We start from the raw sequence: 20,335 nt of genomic DNA, 5'->3' as shown, positions 1-20,335 counted from the left end.
GTTGCCCTGAAGCGTCTGAAACTGTATTTTAGGTTGGCCAAGAGATGCAGGGAATTGAAGGTGACAGTGATGATTTTAGCATAGCATATGGCTGCATATATTTGTTGACTAACAACTAGAAGTAAAGGGTCAATACTAGCTACGTTATTATTAGACAGAGCGGGTTTGGTGATTTCCTCCAGTGCTCCCCACTACCATTCTCCATCCATTGCATTGTAGTTTAAATAAATTACCAAAATAATTAAAACTAGCTGGATTGTATTGCATTATTTTGACAAAAAATATGCAGAATTTTACAGAATTTTAAAATATTGCACACAGAATTTTAATTTTTTTGGTGCAGAATTCCCCGCAGGATTTATGGTTGAGACGTTAGAGACAGATCCATCCAAATATAGAAGCAGTTAACAAGATTGCCAACTTGAGAATATGAGGGGGAGCGGGGCAGGAGAGTGTAGGAAATGGGAGCCATCACTGTGATCAGTTTTTCTGACTGCTGTCAGTGACATGGCTTTACTCAAGTGGGTGCGCTTATATATAGTGCACAGACAAGCCAATGCGATCTGATATTTCTACCTCTGACCGCCGAGTATTATAGTTGATAGTGGCGCATGAGTTAAAGAACTAAAAAGCATTGCAATTGTTAAACTTTTAATGGGATAGTTCAAATGCGCAGTGTGCTTTTTGTCGATGTTATAGGTTCCAACTTAGCTGGCTGTTTGACGTCTTTTTCAGCAGGGTTTCTGTTATTTAAGTCAGTATGTTTGTTGTATTTAGCGTTCAGACTTGTAAGACCATGCAATTTCAGTCACTGCAGTTTACTGAGGTGAGATTTTTTTTCCCCTCCATATTCTGTCCTTGTTAGTTTAGAAAAACAAACCACTCCACACCCCAAACGCTGCTTTGTGAACTTAGACATTGATCCTGGTTGGGGGTGGGGTGGGGGAGAAGGGCTTTTTCTTTTCCCCACTACCATGTGGAAACGGTTCATTTGAGGGACTGCTGAAAAAAATCCTACTTTGACACTTTCTATCTGGATTATTATTATTAGTCTTTTTTGCATGCCCCTAATGTAAATGAGGTTTGGTTTTTTTGTTCTATGTGGTTTTCTACAGTCACCTTCAAAGTTAGCTTTCAGTGATGTCAGGCAGCCTTATTTTATGCCATGCTTCAGTGGAGGTGCTTTTTCTTGAATTTGTCTCCCAGTCTCTTGTTCCTCTATGCAGAAGTGCGTGCCATCTATTTTGTTCTCTCTTGTCTGTTCCCCTTAACTTCTGTCCCTTTATCTTTTGTTTTAAACTTGTAACTGTCTATTTTGCATGATAAAGTAGCTGTGACATAATTGGTATGAAAGCCTATAGGAAGTGAGGTTCAGTTGCATAGTGTGTGCATATAATTAATAGGCCAGATTATTCCTTCACTGCTTCCCCCAGTCGTTGGGAGGGAAGGGAAGGAGGGGACTCTAAGGTGAGCCTTAATAATCTCTCCTTCGGTGGGAGGGACTTGGGGCATGGCATGGGGAAGCAGTGTGAATTTTGAAGGCTGTGCTGCCTCGCAGCTCTGCAATCCTTTTGTATCCATGAGGAAAGGAACACCCTCCTGCGTGGAGCCAGGAGCTATCCTGGAGGGAAGGCTAGTTCTTTGTTACCATCCTTGGTGACTGGCAGCGTGGCTCCAACATGGCTGGGTGTCCCTGACACTGCTTATCGTCTCCGTAAAGGACTTCCGAGGCAATAGAGAGAGAATATTATGGAGATCTATCATCTGGATTTTAGTAGCACTCCCTCTACTCTTTCCCTGCATGCTTTTTGGAGAGTGAGTGGCGAGTGCTCAGCTCCTTCCAGGATTGGGGCCATAATTAAGACTGACATTGACGAGTGTATTGTCAAATAGAGCGTGTATCAGTTACTTTTAGATCTCAGTGGACATATGTTAGTGTCTTTTGGCTAATCAAGAGTGTTGCCTCACATATTCTTAGAACGAAGAGCCAAGGATTCCTGTCATGGCTGCCAGCTTTCATCACTTAAGTGGATTGCAGAAGACAAGACTCTAGGGACAATTGAGACTCCGAAGTGTGAAGATTGCACAGTCTCTCCTGAAGCATTTGAGTGACTCTCATAGATGCAGGGCATTCTCTTCTGAGGGTTTCTTGTAAAGTAAATGTTCGCTTTAGTTATTTCTAAAAAAATGTCAATTCATATTTCTGTTCTAGGGCGGTTTGATGAATCTGTGATTAAAGAAAGAAGACAATGTGCTGAAGATCTGCTGCAGTTTTCTGCCAACATCCCTGCTCTATATAAGAGCAAACAGTTTGAAGACTTTTTTAAGGTTTGTTAATACTTCTGTGATAATTCAGATGTGCTTTGTCTAAATAGCGATACAAATAAAGTTTTAATGCTGCTGCTCCTTTACTCCGTAAATTGTGAAGTGACTTTAGGCCTGATCAGATGCCCTCTTCAAGGTAAATGGGAGTCTTTCCATTGACTTGGCTGGGAGCTGGAAGTGGTGCCCTTAGAGGGTAAGTACAGTGTCCTTACTCGTTAAGTTGCCAGTATTCTGTAGGGTGCTCAGGGAAAGGGCTTTAATTTTTTTTCATTGACTTATTAAACATACTGGAGGTCTGGAAAGCAATACCAATGCTATTTGATCCAAGATGCTCTGGAGGGAAATAATAAAGTATAACTATTTCTGTATTTTTATGCTGCTATTAATATACTTTGAACCAAGGGAAAACTAGTTAAACTTTTCAGTATTGACTGTCATTGGGGATTGTAACAGTTCTGTAACAAAACAAATATTGTATGTAGGAAGCCATGTGCAAACCACTACAGCTTTTGCAGCGCATAACTGTTTATGGTAACCAAACTTCAGGATGTGGTTTAGGACAGTAATTAACTTGTTTGGGATTTTAATATAAAAATCCCAGCATATAGTTCTTTCCATATTGAAAGCACCATATGCAGAGTAACATTTTAAAATGTTTTGATTTACAGAAGATAAATCTAAAAGCTTCTTACAATGTATGTTTTATTATTAGTCCCCAATCCTGTAAACACATATATACATGATTAACTTTACATACATATCAGGGGGTAGCTGTGTTAGTCTGGATCTGTAAAAGCAGCAAAGAGTCCTCTATAAATAAATATAAATATATATACCTGCCTCTGGAAATTTCCACTACATGCCTCTGACGAAGTAGGTATTCACCCATGAAAGCTTATGCTCCTATATGTCTGTTAGTCTATAAGGTGCCACAGGACTCTTTGCCGCTTTTACATACATAAATAGTCCAATTGAAATCAATGAGATTGCATAGATGTCTGAAGTTCAGAGCCTATGTGTTTATAGTGATATAAAGATAAAAATCATACTTCATATAGGTGAGTATTTTTACCTTTAACACGTTATGAAAAAATGAATTTTAAAATGCTTATTTTAATTCACATCCAGCTTTGGTATTGACACTGCTAATAGGCTGGACTGTTCCACTTTGTTGTCTTGTACTGCAACAACTGCATTTTGTCCTTGGGTTATTTTTTGAAAATATTTCTATTTTGATTAGGTTTTGTGTGGTTTAAAAACACACAATAAAAACCCCTTTCTTGCTTAAGAAAAATAAATTTATGACCTAAAGTACTTGAGTGTCCATCTTAAATTAGAAAAAGCATCTGTACTTACGGTTGCCAGCTTTGTAACATTTAAAAACCGGACACTACAGCAGGAATGCCGGAACCTCCTCTGCTCCTTCCCCCTGAGGCCCTGTGCCCATTTGCTCCTCTTTCCGTCTCCCTCCATCACTTGCTGCTTTTCCCCTCTCCCCCCTTCCCTGCGTGGGTTAGGAGGGACTCGCCTGCAAAGCCGGGGCTGGGAGCTAGGGCCACTTGAGTAGAGGCTGGCTTGGGTGATGAGTCAGTTCCTCCCACACCTGTAGTGACCAGACTTCCGGTGTCTGATCAGTAGACTTTTCTTTTTATTTTAAGTTGGATTTTAAAAAAATTATATACAGTAGTTTTTTTTAAAATAAACCTATGCTAAGGCATAAACTTACTATAATATATTAAAAGAATTTAAATTAAATACAAAAATAATATTAAACAGTACAGTAGAACCTCAGAGTTACGAACACCAAAGTTACGAACTGACCAGTTAACCACACATCTTATTTTGAACCAGAAGTATGTAATCAGGCAGCAGCAAAGACAACACCCCCCCACCCCAAGCAAATACAGTTCTGTGTAAAACATAAACTACTAAAAAATTAAGGGAAAGTTTCAAAGCTGTATTGAGTCAAGGTTCAGTTGTGAACTATTTAAAGAACAACCATAACATCTTGTTCACAGTTACAACCTTCATTCCCAAGATGTTCGTAACGTTGAGGTTCTACTATACATGTTTGCTGCCACGTTTTTAAGAAGTCAGACCTCTGAACTGGTGGAATTCACTGGCTAAGCATCTGGAACCAGAGTTTGTTGCAGTGCAGAACCAGCTTTTGACAATAGTAACCTCTACAGCAAATACAGGGAGAATATTTTCTTCATTTCAGCTTATTCAATTAGTTGAGTTCAATGACTAGTTGATTTAAAGTTAAACAAATTGGAAGCTGAATAGATCTCTTAAACCCAATTGACCACGTCCTCCTCCTTTACTGTTGTACGATAATGAGACTGTACCTGGTACATAACAGTTAAATGCATATTTTTCTTCCTTTTTTCAGGGTGGTGAGGTGCATGATGGATCTGAATTGATTGGTCCTGTTGAGCCTTTATCTGATTCCCTGATTGACAGCTTATCTGACTGCAGTTCTGAGGGTTGGTTTTCTTCTGTGATATAATCTGACCTCTTTGGTTTTTTTATAAGCTATTTAAAAAAAACAAAAACAAATAAAACACCCTCCAAAAGCTTTCAGTGCTAGAAGGCTACAGGTTATGTGGCCTTTCTTAGAATCTCTTGATGTTTAAGTCTCACAATTACTTGTATAGTATATTCTATGTATGTGTTGATTTAAGTTTCTTAAAACTTACAGAAGCTAATATAATAATGACTGACTATTTTGCTTGTCCAAACAAGGGAACAAACTCTTGAGCTGTTTAGCCCCTGAAGGTAGCTATCATATCTAAAGGTAATGACTTTTAAAAGGGCACTGTTTGATTATTTTTTCTAAACCCCAGATTCCAATGTTCAACCTTCACACCGTGTGTCCTTTTTAAAAATTCCTTTGTAAAATGTTTACAAGGATCTCTCTGCTACTTGATTATATTTTAGGTATTTATGTGGCCTCTATCATAGTAGCTGAGTGACTCACAACCTTTAGTCTAGCTATCTTCACAACACCCCTGTGAGGTAGGGAAGTGCTGGTACGATCCTCATGTTACAGATAAGGAACTGAGACAGAGAAAAGGCTAAGTGACTGACTTGCCTAAGGTCACATAGGAAGTCTGTGGCAGAGTAAGAAATAGAGCCCATGTTTCCCAAGTGCTAGGCTAGTGCCCTGACTCCTGGACCATTCTCCTTCTCCATGTGAAATTTACAAGGGCCCTTTTTAGGAAGGGAGAAACACATTGATTATTAAGGAAAAACTGAAACTGATTAGACACTATGTTCTGTAGAATGCAGAAAATGAACAAACTTGAAAAAATACAGAAGTATATTTTCTTATTCCGATATAGTATTTTTCAATAGTGTTTGCAACTACAGGATATACATTGTCAGGCATAAATGTAGTTTCCAGGTTGCTGTCCTTTCTTAAAGCCTATAATCTAACCAGATTACTGGGATAGAACAATTAATTCAAAACCAACACTGAAAACGAGAAATAATTATATTCAAATCCTCTAGATGGCAGTACTAGTACTCAACTGTGACTTTTTCCCCCCCTCCTGATTTATGCAAACTTCTAGACTTGTATTCCTGTTCCAGGCATGTTTAACGTTGTTAAATGCAAGTGCTTCCAAGTCCTATTCTGCCACCTCCCGCCCACACACACACTCTGGAGCCTTGGGATGACTGCGGGTCCTTTAAATCATTTTAGGACTCCCTTTTTTGAAAGGGAACTGATGAAGGGATTTACTTATGAAGGATCTGTAGCATTCTCTCACTCTTGACTCTTTAGTTCCCAGGGGCTATAAATGCGGACTCTGTAGCAGTCCTGCAAACCCGGCTTCGGAAGATGAATTTGGGTTTCCTGCATGGCATTGTCAATGACCCCTGCTAGATCAATGAGCAGGCTCTCAGTTGCCTTTTTAAACTGCGTGGTGCACTAGTTAAGGGCCAAATCTTATTTAAAAAAAAAAAAAAGTGTGTGTGGAGAGTGCCTAACGTTAGGCTCCTGAAATCAGAGGCCTTAGTTTTCAGGAGGGCGGAGTAGCCACAGCTCCCAGTGATGTTAAATACACTGCTTTGGATGTTCAGCCCTTCTGAAAAGTCAGGTCGCTGATTTCAACAGCCTAATTTTAAGCACCCTCCATTTAAAATCTTGGTTATGATTCTTTAGACACTTAGACACTACAGTGAAGGGGACTAGTACTTAAATTCATTTAATTATTTTGGCTTCTGTTAACTTCAGTGTTTCAAAACCTGGGTGTAAAGATGGAGGCTTCATTTCCAGAGGTAAAAAGTATTTTAACAACAAAGAGAGAGAGAGTGAACAACCTAACAAAAAGCATTTCTAAAGTTCAGAGAGTAGGAAAATCAACATCTATTTTGTACAGTTTTTTTCTGAAACAGAGTACCTTGGAGAGAGAGATTTTTTTCTTTCAATATGGTTTATGTATAAAGATTTCATTTGTTGGAGTTCTGTGTATAAAAATGAAGAAATCTTTCAATATGGTTGAGTCAGCATCTGAAACTCCATTCCAAGCAGAAAACTACATGTGAATAGAGGACTGCCTACACCAGAACAAGCCAGTGCATCTGGCAGTGGTCCGTAATCTTATGAGGAGTGCAAATTTCCTCAGCTAGACCTGGACAATTGTTTGCAACTTTATTTATCACTTCATAGTAGCTGATGCTTGAAGGATGAGGGTTAATGGCCTTCATAATAATTATTCATACTTGTATGGTGGTAGATGTTAACAGTATGCTCAGATAGTATGCCATATTAATTCTGAAACCTCACTCCATAGAAAATATTAGACTGGACCAAATACAGCATTATAAGCAATGTGCAATCCCACTGAACCCAGTGGGATTGCATGGGGTGTACACAAGTACGGTAATTTGGCCTGTTAATTTTTTTTAACCCTGAGTACTCATCCCCTGTTAGCTGCGTCACAGTACAAATGTGTAATGTTCCTTTATCTCCAAACAAGCAGTGGCCCCTCTTCTACCCTGCAAGCATGTACATATACACATCGTACCAACCTCTCCCCCTACACCAATTGCCAAATCCTCTAGACAAGTGACTTAGGGAGTCTTTCTTTCTATATGCATTATCATGGCCACCTTCTCTTCCCCAAAAATGAATCCATTCATGGCCTTGCCCCACCCACAGAACAGTTTCAATGTATCATCCAGCTGGAAATTGGGAAATATTCTAAGGACTAGTTCAGAAGTGACCTTGTCACTTATTTTTGTGAACTTTCTTAACATCTTAACCATTATTTCCTCTCTTGTGAAATTCTTGTTTATTTTTAAACAGGCAAGTATAGCTAAGCCATCCACTTCTCAGGACACTAATAGGAAAAGATGTGATGATGGGTAGGTCTACGCTGCCAAAAAAAAGACGCGTGGCAGCAAGTCTCAGAGCCTGGGCCAACTGACTTGGGCTCGCAGAGTTTGCGGCATGGGACTAAAAATAGTAGTGTAGATGTTCTGGTTCTGGCTGGAGCACAGGATCCGAAATCCACCCCCTCACCAGGTTATAGAGCCTGGACTCAGCACAAGAGGGAACGTCTACACTGCTAGTTTTAGCCCCGCAGTATGAGTGAGCCCAAGTCAGTTGACCTGGGCTTTAAGATTTGTTGCTCCAGGTCTGTTTTTGCAGTGTTGACATACCCTTTATTTACAATGGGGGGAAAAACTAAGTCTGCTAGTCTGGAGGGCCTGTATACCCCTCATCTAAAACCACCCCTATTTAACATATATTGCCATATCTACATAACTTCACCCATAAATCAATGCTTCTTCAACCCACACTCCTAGCTAATCGCTGTTTCCCATAAACAAAATCAACTGACCACCCCAGTTAATAAATTCTGGGCTCTCAGCACCTAAATTATGGGTTCACCTATAAATGCACAAATGATAGATTCTCCATGTGCACTCTCCTTTATTAATGAATTGTCTGCTCTCCCGTTGCCCACCTGGTAAGGAGTTCAGGCCCTCTCCCTTTTGCAGAGCTCTAGGACCCGCAGGAGACTCTCTGCTTCCCAGCAATCTCTGTTCCTCCTCCTGCTTCTCTTATGCCTTGTCTGCACTTCCTCTTTACAGCGCTGCAACTTTGTCGCTCAGGGGTGTGAATAAATACACCCCTGAGCGCTGCAAGTTTCAGCGCTGTACAGTGGCAGTGTAGGCGCCCAGTGCTGGTAGGTACTCCTCTCGTGGGGGTGGTCCTGTTTACAGGGCTGGGAGAGCTCTCTCCCAGCGCTGGTGCCACAACTGCACAGCCATGTTAAAGTGCTGCCTTGGCAGTGCTTTAATGTTGCTAGTGAAGACATGCCATTAGAATGGAAGTGGTGTCTGTACCACGCTCCTTGTTTTCTGCAAAAGAACAATGGTGCCCTGCACTCTCTCTGCCTTCCCCCAGGCTTTTTCCTGAAAGAGCAAATGGGAGTGGCTCTACTTCCTGCCTCCTCTTCCCCCTCACTCCCCTTAAAGGAACTAGTGTCTCCAAAGACCACTTTTCTAGGCAAAAATTCTGCTCATCCTTCATGAGAAGGTGAGTGGGGTTTTCCCCCCAAACTCTGTCTCTAGAGCTTTGGAGAAAGTCTAAAGGAGTTTGTTTTTGTTTATGAGAACCACCTGAGTCATGAAACATTACCTGGTGGTGTGGAGAATCTCTTGCCTGCAATGATAATGCACAAGACAGCAGACTTCAGGGTTTATCTCAGAATTTTCTTTTGCCCATTCATTTATTGCTTCAATGGGTATGTGTGGCAAGATGATAAAACAAACTCCCATTTGCGGTCCAGCTGGCAGTGTCAAGTTCATGGCTTATTCCAGACATCTGGTGCAGGATGTTATTCTGGAATATTGTTTTCCAAATTGAAAGCTTGTGCGTCGTCTTAAAGCGTATGCATGTTTGCAAGTCCCTCAAATCTTAAATTTCCATAAAAATTGTGGAGGAGCAGAATAGTCTATATTGGGATTAAATGCCATCATCACAGTTGAATTTGGATACACTAATGCAGTACTATGGCTTCATGTAGTTCCCCTAAATAGGCACCTTTGCTGTTTAATCTTTTTAAACCTTTAAGGCCTCAAGGAATTGAAAGAATTAAAATCATAGTTACGATGATGTCGCTGTTTTGGCAATCCAAAATGAATACATCTGAAAGCAGGTTTGAGTGCAGTTGCTTCGGATACACTTCTCTATCTGCCACAAGACTGCATCAATAAGTCTCTTCTTCCCTTTGCTTGATATTAAATTAATTTATATTCTGTGATGTAAAAATATATCTAATGCCTTTCCCCTCTGTCCTTTTTAGTTCAAAAGGATTTAAGTGGACTCGATGATGTGATGCTTACCAGCCAATCAGAATGTGGAGGTGAGATCTAGAAATAGCTTTGTTTATATATCTGCCATATAGTCAAATACCAAAAAGAATATTTTTCGAGTTGAAACTTGGTGCCTTTTATACATGATAATATATACAGAGAGAAAAATGATAACCTATATATTAAAATTGATTTGAAACCAATGGGTCACAAATATCTAATTGGTAATTTAACAACTTGGGCCACTTAGTCTTACTAACTTAAAGCAACAAGTGAAGTGTTTTTTTTTTTTAAACAGTAAACAGTTGCAGCCTGAATTCATTTTGTAGCATATTCCACGCAAGTAGGGTTAGCTGTGTAATTTCCAGGAGCCCAAATGAGAGTGGGCTCTGCAGGTATAGATTGGCTGCTAGTTGCTTATTCTCCTTGCATTCTCATTGTTATAGTGAGGAATTTGGGCTGAGAGTTGCTTTTGGAAGCCTTTTGCCAACTTGGGGAAAATTGGGCTTCTTCCACAGGAACTCAAAAATCTTGAGGTCCCAAGAGAGTGCTGGTATATAACGCTAGTTCTACCCTTGAAGTCTTGTGATGATATATATCAAAAAAACAGGTGAGGTAAAGAGTCTGTAGGTTTGAAATTCAAAATGGAAGAGGAATGGCAAGTCTTGTGATAGAGAATTCCAAAGGGCACTTATGGTAGAGGAGGAAATCAGATCATCAGTAGTCCTTCTGACCTACACCAGAGATGCTACAAAAGTTATGGAGGCTTAACTTGAGTATACATGGTGGGTAACAAGAAAGAAATTTTCTCAGAGTATTTGTAGAAATACTAATACTAGCTGCTTTCATTTCTTTGTATACTCTTGTGATCATACTTCCAGGTTTCTCCAGTGATAGTGACCTCATCTCTTTGACAGTCGATGTAGACTCTCTTGCTGAATTAGATGATGGAATGGCATCCAACCAAAATTCTCCCAGTAGAGCTTTTGGTCTCAGCCTTGCTTCAGAATCCTTAGGACAAGGTGCTGTTGCTTATGATTGTGAGTGGAGCAAACCTGAAGGCGAGAGGGAGAGCGAGAGCCGTAGTCTGTTTACTGGGAGCTTAAGACACAAACTTGGCAAACATGATTACTTGGAGAAAGCGGGGGAGCTGATAAAGCTGGCCTTGAAGAAGGAGGAAGAAGAAGATTATGAAGCTGCCTTTAGCTTTTATCGGAGAGGGGTCGATCTGCTCCTGGAAGGTGTTCAAGGTATGGATCTTCCCACTGCATTGGATGACTTCTTTGATATGTTAGTCTTCTATTAATAACAACAATTTAGTAAGTGCTAAAGAGGTTCTGTTAAATGGCAAATGATATGTGTAGCTGAGAACTGAAATGTGTTTTCTTATCTGAGACTGTTTTCGAACAGTAATGCTGAGTGTCAAATACCTGTTCTCTTTTCAAACCTGAAGCACAACCACAATCTAAATGCTGAGTTGCAGTTTGTCTTCTCTGTCTAGTATACTCCTGTAAATATTCCTTTTATTACACATGAATTATTCTTTATGTACCATTGGGAATGATTATCTATAATACTCAGAATTTGCAGAACTGTTGTAACATAACTTAACTTACATGGTTAATTGAGGGTTAATTATCCCCTTTTGACACATGGGGAAACAGACTCAGGTTAACTTTCCAAACACATCAGGGAGCAGAAGTGTTTCTGCCTCCTAGCCTTCTTCCTAGTCCACTAGACCCTTTTGCCTTCTCTAGCTGAAAGACGCATATACATATAAATGGTTTTCCAAATTCTTTATTATAGAGCTATTTTCATTGCTAGAGGAGAACAGAATTGTATTCACACATGACCTCATCCCTGTAAAATGTCAGTTTGGAAATGCTGAAGTTAAACAACAGAACATCCTGCTTGCCACTCAAGGAAGGGTTTTCTCTCTTCCATCTCTGATCCCCAAAAGCCCCAAATTACAGCAGCCTTTCAAGCCAATGAAAATTAAAATATATTAGTATTAACTTCTGGTCTGGCTGCAGGAATTGTAGCAGAGCAGTTGCATGTGACTTTGTACAGGAGTGAATTCAGAGCCTGTGCAGTACTCCCATCCCACGCTAACCTGCTGAGAACAGAAGATTGGAATCCAGGTCCAGGTCTCATTTGACAGTGCAGAGCCCTAACCACAGATCGACTGGGTGGATTCAGAAATTAACTCCAGTAGTTCCAGACAGACTGGCTTTCAGATTTTTATTGTATTTCATAAGGACACACAGCATCGATCCTCTGGAGGGGCCCCTATATGGTTCTGTGAATGGATGTTGCATAATGTGCTGCTTTTTACACTGGCCGCAAGAAAATAATAGGAATAGTATTGTAGGTGATGGAAAATGTAGGTGATGGACAAGAGTATGTGCTTATCCTCTGCTAGAGATGAGCCAACTCACTGTTTATAAATCTACCTCTTTCCTTCTCTCTGGGAGTCATGTCATTAGGATGACGGCACGTCATAGCTTTTCAATGGCATCTTATCCCTACTTATCCATATTATCAACATGCTTTTCATTCCGGATGTTGAATGTGTTGGGAATCCATCTGTTGGTAGCAACCCTGCTGTTCATTCTTTATTAATACACTTTCGTTTAGGATGATGTGCCTTTCACTATTGCTTTTCTGAAGGACATTCCATTTTGTCATAACCACTTCTGCTTTTTAACCACAATGCAAGGGCCTTTCAAACAGGCATTTGCAGCTTCAGCATAAAAAGGCCTTTCTGACAAATCTACCTTTAAATTCTTAGTTTGCTGCAATCGCTAGAGTATTCTCTAAGAACTTGAGATTTCTTGCTTTCTCCTACTCTCTCTCATATTTCCTATCTCTTTGTACAGCTACCTAGCAACAGTCCTAATTCCCAATCTTATTCTCTAATCCATTGATATCCAGGATTTTCAGCCTGATGGCCAAACATTATTTCAAAAAAGTCAAAGGGTCCCAGAAAGCGTGGTGAAAGTGAATAAGGAAGCATTATTTACCCCTTTACATAACACAAGAATCAGGGGTCACTCAATGAAATTAACAGGCTGCAGGCTTAAAACAAACATAAGGAAGTTCTTCTTCACACAGCACACTATCAACCTGTGGGACTGGTTGTCAGGGGATGCTGTGAAGGCCAAAAGTATAACAAGATTCAAAAAGAATTAGGTAAGTTCATCGACGATAGGTTCATCAATGGCTATTAGCGAGAATGGTCAGGGATGCAACTCCATGCTTCAGGTGTCACTAAAGCTCTGATTGCTAGAAACTGGGGCTGGATGATGGGGGGGATGGATCACCTGGTAATTCCATTATTCTGTTCATTCCCTCTAAAGCACTGGGCACTAAACACTGTTGGAAGTCAGGCCGTTGGACTAGATGACCATTGGTCTGACTCAGTATGGTCATTCTTATCATCCTAATGGTTTTCGGCAGATTTTCTGCCCTTTTTTTGCTTCCTTTCTACCACTTGGGCAGCACAAAGGGAGTAGTAACCAGCTGCAACTCCATGCTGGGGATACCCCCCCAACATGGGGGATTTCTGTGTGGGTACAGAATTAGCATAGCTGTTACCTACACTTTACTTTTCCTATATGACAGGCTCTCTGTGCCAGGGATTGGGGATCAGGGACGGAAAGTGATTGGAGTGTGTATCATTCTGTCCATCTCCAGCTGGTATGTAATTCCTTGGAGACCATAGCCAGCTAATTCAGGTTAGAGCAGCCCCTAAATTGCTCTAAACTAGGCTGGGGCAGAGAACCTGGGAGCTGTAACTGGTTGCTGGTTCTGAGCTTGTCATCTCCTCTGTGAGGGTGGGATGAAAGAGAGAAGTCATCCTTTGCTAGACACTCCCCCTAGGCTCAGGTAGAGCCAGCTGAACTTGTATCCAGTTCTTTCTGGGGCTCTCACAGCCTGGCAGAGAAGTCCCCAGCCTCTTTGCCACAGTGACACAGCTAATTCAAATATTTCAGTTTCAAAATTCCAGGGTGTGGTTCAGAGAACATCTTTTCCATTCCTAATAAAATACATATTTTCTTATTACAGTCTCCTTTGAGGGACACAGGTGGCCCCCAACCCACAGATTAAACGACTGTGCTGTAACTCTCTAATCTCTCTGAAGGGTTTGAATTCATCATATTCTTAACTAGCCCTGGAGATACTTATGTCAGTATATCTTCATTTAAAATATGCTGTTACTGTTAATATTGACAAGTGAATATTCACTCTACATTGCAATAATAATCTTAACTCTGACTCATAAAACATGCTTATTATCTTTTCCAACATATATCTCACGTGGTCAAAAACATGCATGTATTAGTGATATGCATGTTAAAATCCTTTGTAAATGTCTTGGGTGTCAATAGTTCGTGGTTTACTTACAGAATATCTTCATTTTGTGTCTCTTTCCAGGCCAGCCAAAACAGTTATCCGATCTTAGGGTGGGTTTTTTTTTTTTTCCTTTTTCCCCACATGCCATCACTACATAATGTGTGTGGCCTGTCGTCTCAGATTTGACACTATTAGATTGAAGGTGTCCTTTCCATATAAAGTGACAATTCAGAATGCTGCCACTTGGTGGCACCAAGAAAATAGAAATTGACGCTTAAAAAGCAGAATCACAAAATGCAATCTATGTAGCAAACAGTCAATCCCTTCTGTTTGGAAGTTCCCTCTGACTGCTTTTCATATTGTAGTTTAGTAACTTGGCATCACAGACCTGGAATTTAAGTTTCTTTTTATCCTGTTGTTAAGCGCTCCTATTGATTTGGTATAAGGTATACTCACTCGTGCTTCTGACCTGTCCCAATGGTATTGCCCATGTTCCTAACTGTAAATATTCTTGAAGTTATTACATGAATTACTTTAATCTTGCAGACTTGCAATTCCTTAGCCGATGATAAATAGCTATAATTTGTCTGCTCTTCCGTAAAGGCAGTCTCTGTAAATGGAAAATCTGACATACCTGATGACTCTTCAGCCCTTTGACTTTATGGCACTAATCCCAGAGGTGAAAAATTCTGCATGTGCTGAAGCCAAGGAGATAAGGATGTTGACTTGGTTTTCAGTTTCCTTTGTGTATACAGTGGAAAGCAGGGTTCTGTTAACTGCATTGTTAGCAACACACTTGTATCTTCCCCTGTTACTCTTCTGTGACATTTTAGCATGAAATCTTTAGTGTTCAGTTTACTGTCCTGGCAAGAAAACTGATCGGGGTGCCTTTCAGGGAATAAAGGGGGTTGTATGACAGTGTTAAATTCTGAGAACTAGCTGTACTATTTTTGCTCTGGGCATCAATACAATAAACATCTTAGGCCAAATTTTGTTCATGCACAGCCCATGTGCATAAAGAGATGAAATTCTATAACCTGTGCCCAGGCTCGAAATGGCACCAGAGCCCATGGGCTGCAGTAGTATCTCTTGTACTCTAAGTACACCTCCAGACTGAAATGGATAGAGTACTTATTGCAGCACGGTTCCATGGCGTACAGTGGGCAGCAATGGCTGTTTGCATCCCTCTCCCCCTCTCCTGAAGTGGAATCCCACTGGTGCGGCTTCAGAACTAGTTTGGCTGACAGATATGGCTATTTCTTTATTTTGTTAGCATGGTGAACAGTCTGTGTTGCTTCAGGCCTGTTGATGATGAATTACATGAACAAAAAAAAAAAAAAATCAGCAACAGCAAGCCTTGTGCTTCCCAGCTGTCCCTCATTTTGAGGACTTTGGTCATTTTAGTCCCAGAGTTAACTACGAAGCTGGTGTCCCTTCATTCTTCTTGCTGGACATAATTTACATTAGTAAGAAACTAACTGGGAGGCTGAGGTAACAGAAAATGCTATTTGTACTAGAGAAATTAATCCCATCTCTTCAGTTCTTTCCTTATTGTGTGACCATCCCAAATTATACCCCAGTTGGGCGTCGACAAGTTGAGATGTATGGGGAGCAGATAGTTAAACATGATTACTTATTTTAACCTAAAAAAGCCGACAGTGCCTAAGATGGTGAGGCAAGAAAGATACAGAGATAGAGGGGAACCAGATACATGAGTAAGGGTGACAGAATCTGTCCTATTAGGTTGAAAAAGTAAGGACTAATAGCTAACCCTTTTTTACAGGTCTCCAAGTTATACATGAAAATCTGGAGGAAGATTATATACCTAATCTATGGTAGATCTGGAATGCTTGTTCCACTTTGGGACTGTACATTCTTCACTTGCATGTGTATATATCTGAATGATGAACAGTCTTGGTTGTGTGGAGTGAGCATTTGTACAGTGTAGTCTTCAAGGCTGAGCATCTGATTAAATAAACCATGATGCATACAATTTGTGTGGTGTCCTTGTAGATCATAAATAGATCTTAAGATAATTAATTAGTTCTATCTGCCAGGTCTTGGACACTAGTTTTCATTGGCTATCCACAAACTATGGATAAGCTTCTGGTGTCAGGGAAAACATTTTGATTAGGGCTGTCAAGCGATTAAAAAATAATTGGACTGTTAAATCATAATAGAATACCATTTATATAAATATTTTTGGATGTTTTTCACATTTTCAAATATACTGATTTCAGTTACAGCACAGAATACACAGTGTACAGTGCTCTTGTGTAGAATTAAATACAAAGTGTACAGTTTATTTTTTACAGTATATTTTAATATAAATGCACTGTAAAAATAAAAGAAATAGTATTTTTCAATTCACTTAATTTTTCAATTCACTGTAGTGCAATCTCTTTATCATGAAAGCTGGACTTACAAATGTAGTTATGTACAAAAAATAACTGCATTCAAAAACAAAACAATGTAAAACTTTAGAGCATACAAGTCCACTCAGTCCTACTTCTTGTTCAACCAATTGCTCAGAGAAACAAGTTTGTTTACATTTGCAGAAGATAATGCTGCCCGCTTCTTGTTTACAATGTCACCTGAAAGTGAGAATGGGCATTTGCATGGTACTGTTGAAGTCGGCGTTGCGAGATATTTACATGCCACATGTGCTAAAGATTCATATGTCCCTTCATGTTTCAACCACCATTCTAGAGGACATGTTTCCATGCTGATGATGAGTTTTGCTCACTAATGATCCAAAGCAGTACAGACCAACTGAGTCAGATGTCAACAGCAGAAGGTTGATTTTCTTTTTTGTTGGTTCGGGTTCTATATTTTCTGCATCGGAGTGCTGCTCTTTTAAGACTTCTGAAAGCATGCTCCACACCTCATCCCTCTCAGATTTAGGAAGGCACTTCAGATTCTTAAATCTTGGGTTGAGTGCTGTAGGTATTTTTAGACATCTTACATTGGAACCTTCTTTGCGTTTTGTAAAGTCTGCAGTGAATATGTTCTGAAAACAAACAACATGTGCTGAGTCATCATCTGAGACTGCTATAACATGAAATATATGGCTGAATGCAGGTAAAACACAGAGCAGGAGACATACAAGGAGTTCAGTCACAAATTTAATTTACACATTATTTTTTTAACAAGTGCCATCAGCATAGAAGCATGTCCTCTTGAATGGTGGCCAAAGCATGAAGGGGCATACGAATGTTTAGCATATCTGGCACATAAATACCTTGCAATGCAGGCTACAAAAGTGCCATGGAAATGTCTGTTCTCGCTTTCAGGTGACATTGTAAATAAGAAGCAGGCAGCAGTATCTCCTGTAAATGTAAACAAACTTGTTTGTCTGAGCAATTGGTTGAACATGAAGTAGGACTGGGTGGACTTGTAGGCTCTAAAGTTTTAGATTGTTTTGTTTTTGAGTGCAGTTATGTAACAAAAAAAAATCTACATTTGTAAATTGCGCTTTCACGAATAAGAGATTGCACTATGGTACTTGTATGAGGTGAATTAAAAAATACTATTTCTTTTATCATTTTTACAGTGCAAATATTTGTAATAAAAGTAATATAAAGTGAGCACTGTACACTACACTTTTTGTATTCTGTATTGTAATTGAAATCAATACATTTGAAAATGTAGAAAAACATCCAAAATATTTAATGAATTTCAATTGGTATTCTATTGTTTAACAGTGTAATTAAAACTGCGATTAATCGCAATTCATTTTTTAATCATGATTAATTTTTTGAGTTAATCGCATGAGTTAACGGCGATTAATCGACAGCCCTAATTTTGATAATATCAGTTGTATACCCACTTACATTAGTTTTGCTGATATCCAACAAACAGAGCTGGAATGAAAGGTACAAATACGATTTGAATGTCATTTTGAACTTCAACCCAGAAATTTATATATAATGAGGCATTCCCACAAAAAATGAAATAGGGTTGCCTTAGGTGCGTAATATTTTTAGACCTCTAGATGATATTTCTAGCCATTTTGGAAACGAACTAACTTTCCAGTTTAAAATGTTACCTCCGCTTTTGATGGGGGAAGATTAGGGTTTAAATCATCTATTCAGAGGAACAGGGCAGCATGATTGGAGATTATTCTTGGATCTGTTAGGGATGCCACACAACTTTCAGAATATAATATAGATAGAAGAAATAGATCTAGTCTAGTATGTCTGGTATCTTAAGGTGTAGTAACCGGAGGTTTTGCCTGTAGAGTTTAATGCCTCATTGAGTGGTGTCATTTGAGGTAAGCCTTTACTGGTGAAGGAAAATTGGGTATGGGTTTGAGGTCCGGTCTGGTGCTACGTGACCTTGTTGAATACAGAAACAAGCAATGTATTTTTTTTTTTTTAATAAAAAGTATAAACTTTGGTGTCCTAAAAGCAACCGACTGAATAGTTTATTTCCACCTCCTAGCTACTGAAGTGGGCTTCCTACACAGTTTTGCATAAAAAATTAATCCCTGCTCCTCAATTTATGTAAACCAATGCAAAATACAGATTTAAATCTGGTGATTTTTAGTCTCAATTATCCAGGCCCATCCCCACCTATAGTACTTTCTGGTAAGCAGCAGAATATACAAATACTAGAATACCTGATTTTAATATAGCGAAGAGCTTATCTCTGTGTTGAAGGTGTAAACAGTTCTCAGAATCTAAGGATTCTTGTGAGGGTTTTATGTTCATTCCTGGTGAAGATTTTTAAAGAAGCTGGATAGATGGGGCTGCATCTGTAACCATATTGCCTGATGATGTTCCTTACTGGCTTAAAGTCTGCGTAGTGTGAAATCCTACAGAGACATCTTGGAAGAAACATGCTCATGCCATTGCGTAGAGGAGTAGTTCCTTTTTTTTTTTCTTTCCCCATAGCGGCTTAAAACAGCTTGTCTTCACAGCTGTGGGGCTGGGCCAGCATGAGTTGTAGCCTTTTAGGAGGAGTGTACGGTCTACTCTTTCAATTTTGGGTTTGCAATTTTTGTTGAAACTTCAAGTAAGTGGGAAGCTAGTCTTCAAATAAAAAGAAAACAGAGAGAAGTAGGATTAGGCAGTTCACTACCTTCTGGGAGTACTGTAATATGAATCTCTCTCCTTCCTCCCCCCCCCCCTTCCTACAATTCCTCATTCTTCAGGCTGTTGTAGCTTCTTTCTTGGAGTCAGGAGTGTGTCTTCAAACTCCTGTTGGATTTCCTCTGACCTGTAACAAGTTTGGTGTCACATTCACTGACTTTCAGTCATATTTCTCTGTTTAGTAGAACGCCCCCCGAGAACAGACTGAAGAGAGGCTTGGAAACATTTCGTTTTTCATTTCTCTGGTAAGGTTCTGTGTAACTACGTCCACTATTTTGGCTGCCAAAGCTGTCTCCTGTTTCTGTGTTGCTAGTGTTGGAGGACATGCTGCTGCTGGCACCATTTTGTTTTCTTATCAGTGCTAGGAGGCTGCTGCTTCTCCTTCTGTTTTTGTGCTGATGTAGGTTCCAGATTTTATTTTTTTAACAGAAGAGTATCCAGGGATGTTTCTTCCATTGTAGAATCCATGTAGTTTGACTGATTATTTTTTGTTGTTAACTGCTCAATGGGAAATAGAGCCAGAGCTCAGTGTGAATGCAGATGCTAGCTAGGTTTGCCTCACATGACCAGATCACAGGTTTCTTTGGACATTTACACACATACTACAGATTACCAGCTTCTGTCCTGTTTAACACAGTTATGAATGCAAGAAACATTTTTATCTGAAGTGAGATACTCCTATGAATAAAACTTTTGAAAAGCTATGTCTTGTATGTACTGTGAAATTTGTGGTTCTTAACTGATACCTGCCTGTTAGTCACTTGAGCACTCCATATGCAGAACACTTTCCTAGGTAGCCTTAACCTTTGCACTTATTTCTACATATTTTTCCAGATACTCTGTTCAGATTTGTGATAACCCATTGGTGGGTTAAATTTTGTTTCACTGTCTGAGTTGGAGTTGGTACCTTCATTCAAGGTATATGGGTTCTAAATACATAGGTAAACATGCATTAAATGTGGTGTACTCAGAGTCCTTAAAAGAACCCAAATGTTTGTCCTGGAAAGTTATGAGGGTTCTGTGTTCCAGGGAGTCCACTTGATGCCACAGATTTGTGCTTCAGACTTTAAGGCTTCACTTAAAAATATGCTGTTCTTCACGGTTGCGTAGATAACCGATGAAGTCTGCAGATAGCGAGAAAAAATAACTCAAAAAAGTGAACTGCACTATTATCTCAATCAGTTAGTTACTCTGAAACCCGAAGAAGGCAAAATGTCAACATTAACTGT

At 39.6% G+C, this 20,335-nt stretch overlaps 1 protein-coding gene across 2 annotated transcripts in view; it reads left to right on the top strand.

Moving 5' to 3' along the window:
* The window catches only part of RPS6KC1 (ribosomal protein S6 kinase C1), a 107,888-nt gene that overhangs the window by 23,384 nt on the left and 64,169 nt on the right, over window positions 1-20,335 (top strand). The window contains exons 4-7 of one of the 2 annotated variants that reach the window (XM_073338924.1): window positions 2,213-2,328; window positions 4,718-4,811; window positions 9,648-9,707; window positions 10,539-10,907. In XM_073338924.1, coding sequence (XP_073195025.1) covers window positions 2,213-2,328; window positions 4,718-4,811; window positions 9,648-9,707; window positions 10,539-10,907 — 639 coding nt within the window. Of the gene's footprint in view, window positions 1-2,212; window positions 2,329-4,717; window positions 4,812-9,647; window positions 9,708-10,538; window positions 10,908-20,335 lie in introns of those variants that run through there. The other variant, XM_073338927.1, reaches the window with a different exon arrangement.

This window comes from Lepidochelys kempii, chromosome 3, assembly GCF_965140265.1.
Source record: "Lepidochelys kempii isolate rLepKem1 chromosome 3, rLepKem1.hap2, whole genome shotgun sequence".
Taxonomy (NCBI): Eukaryota; Metazoa; Chordata; order Testudines; family Cheloniidae; genus Lepidochelys; species Lepidochelys kempii.
Note: the sequence above shows the minus strand (reverse complement) of the source record. Positions and strands in the feature narration are given on the sequence as shown.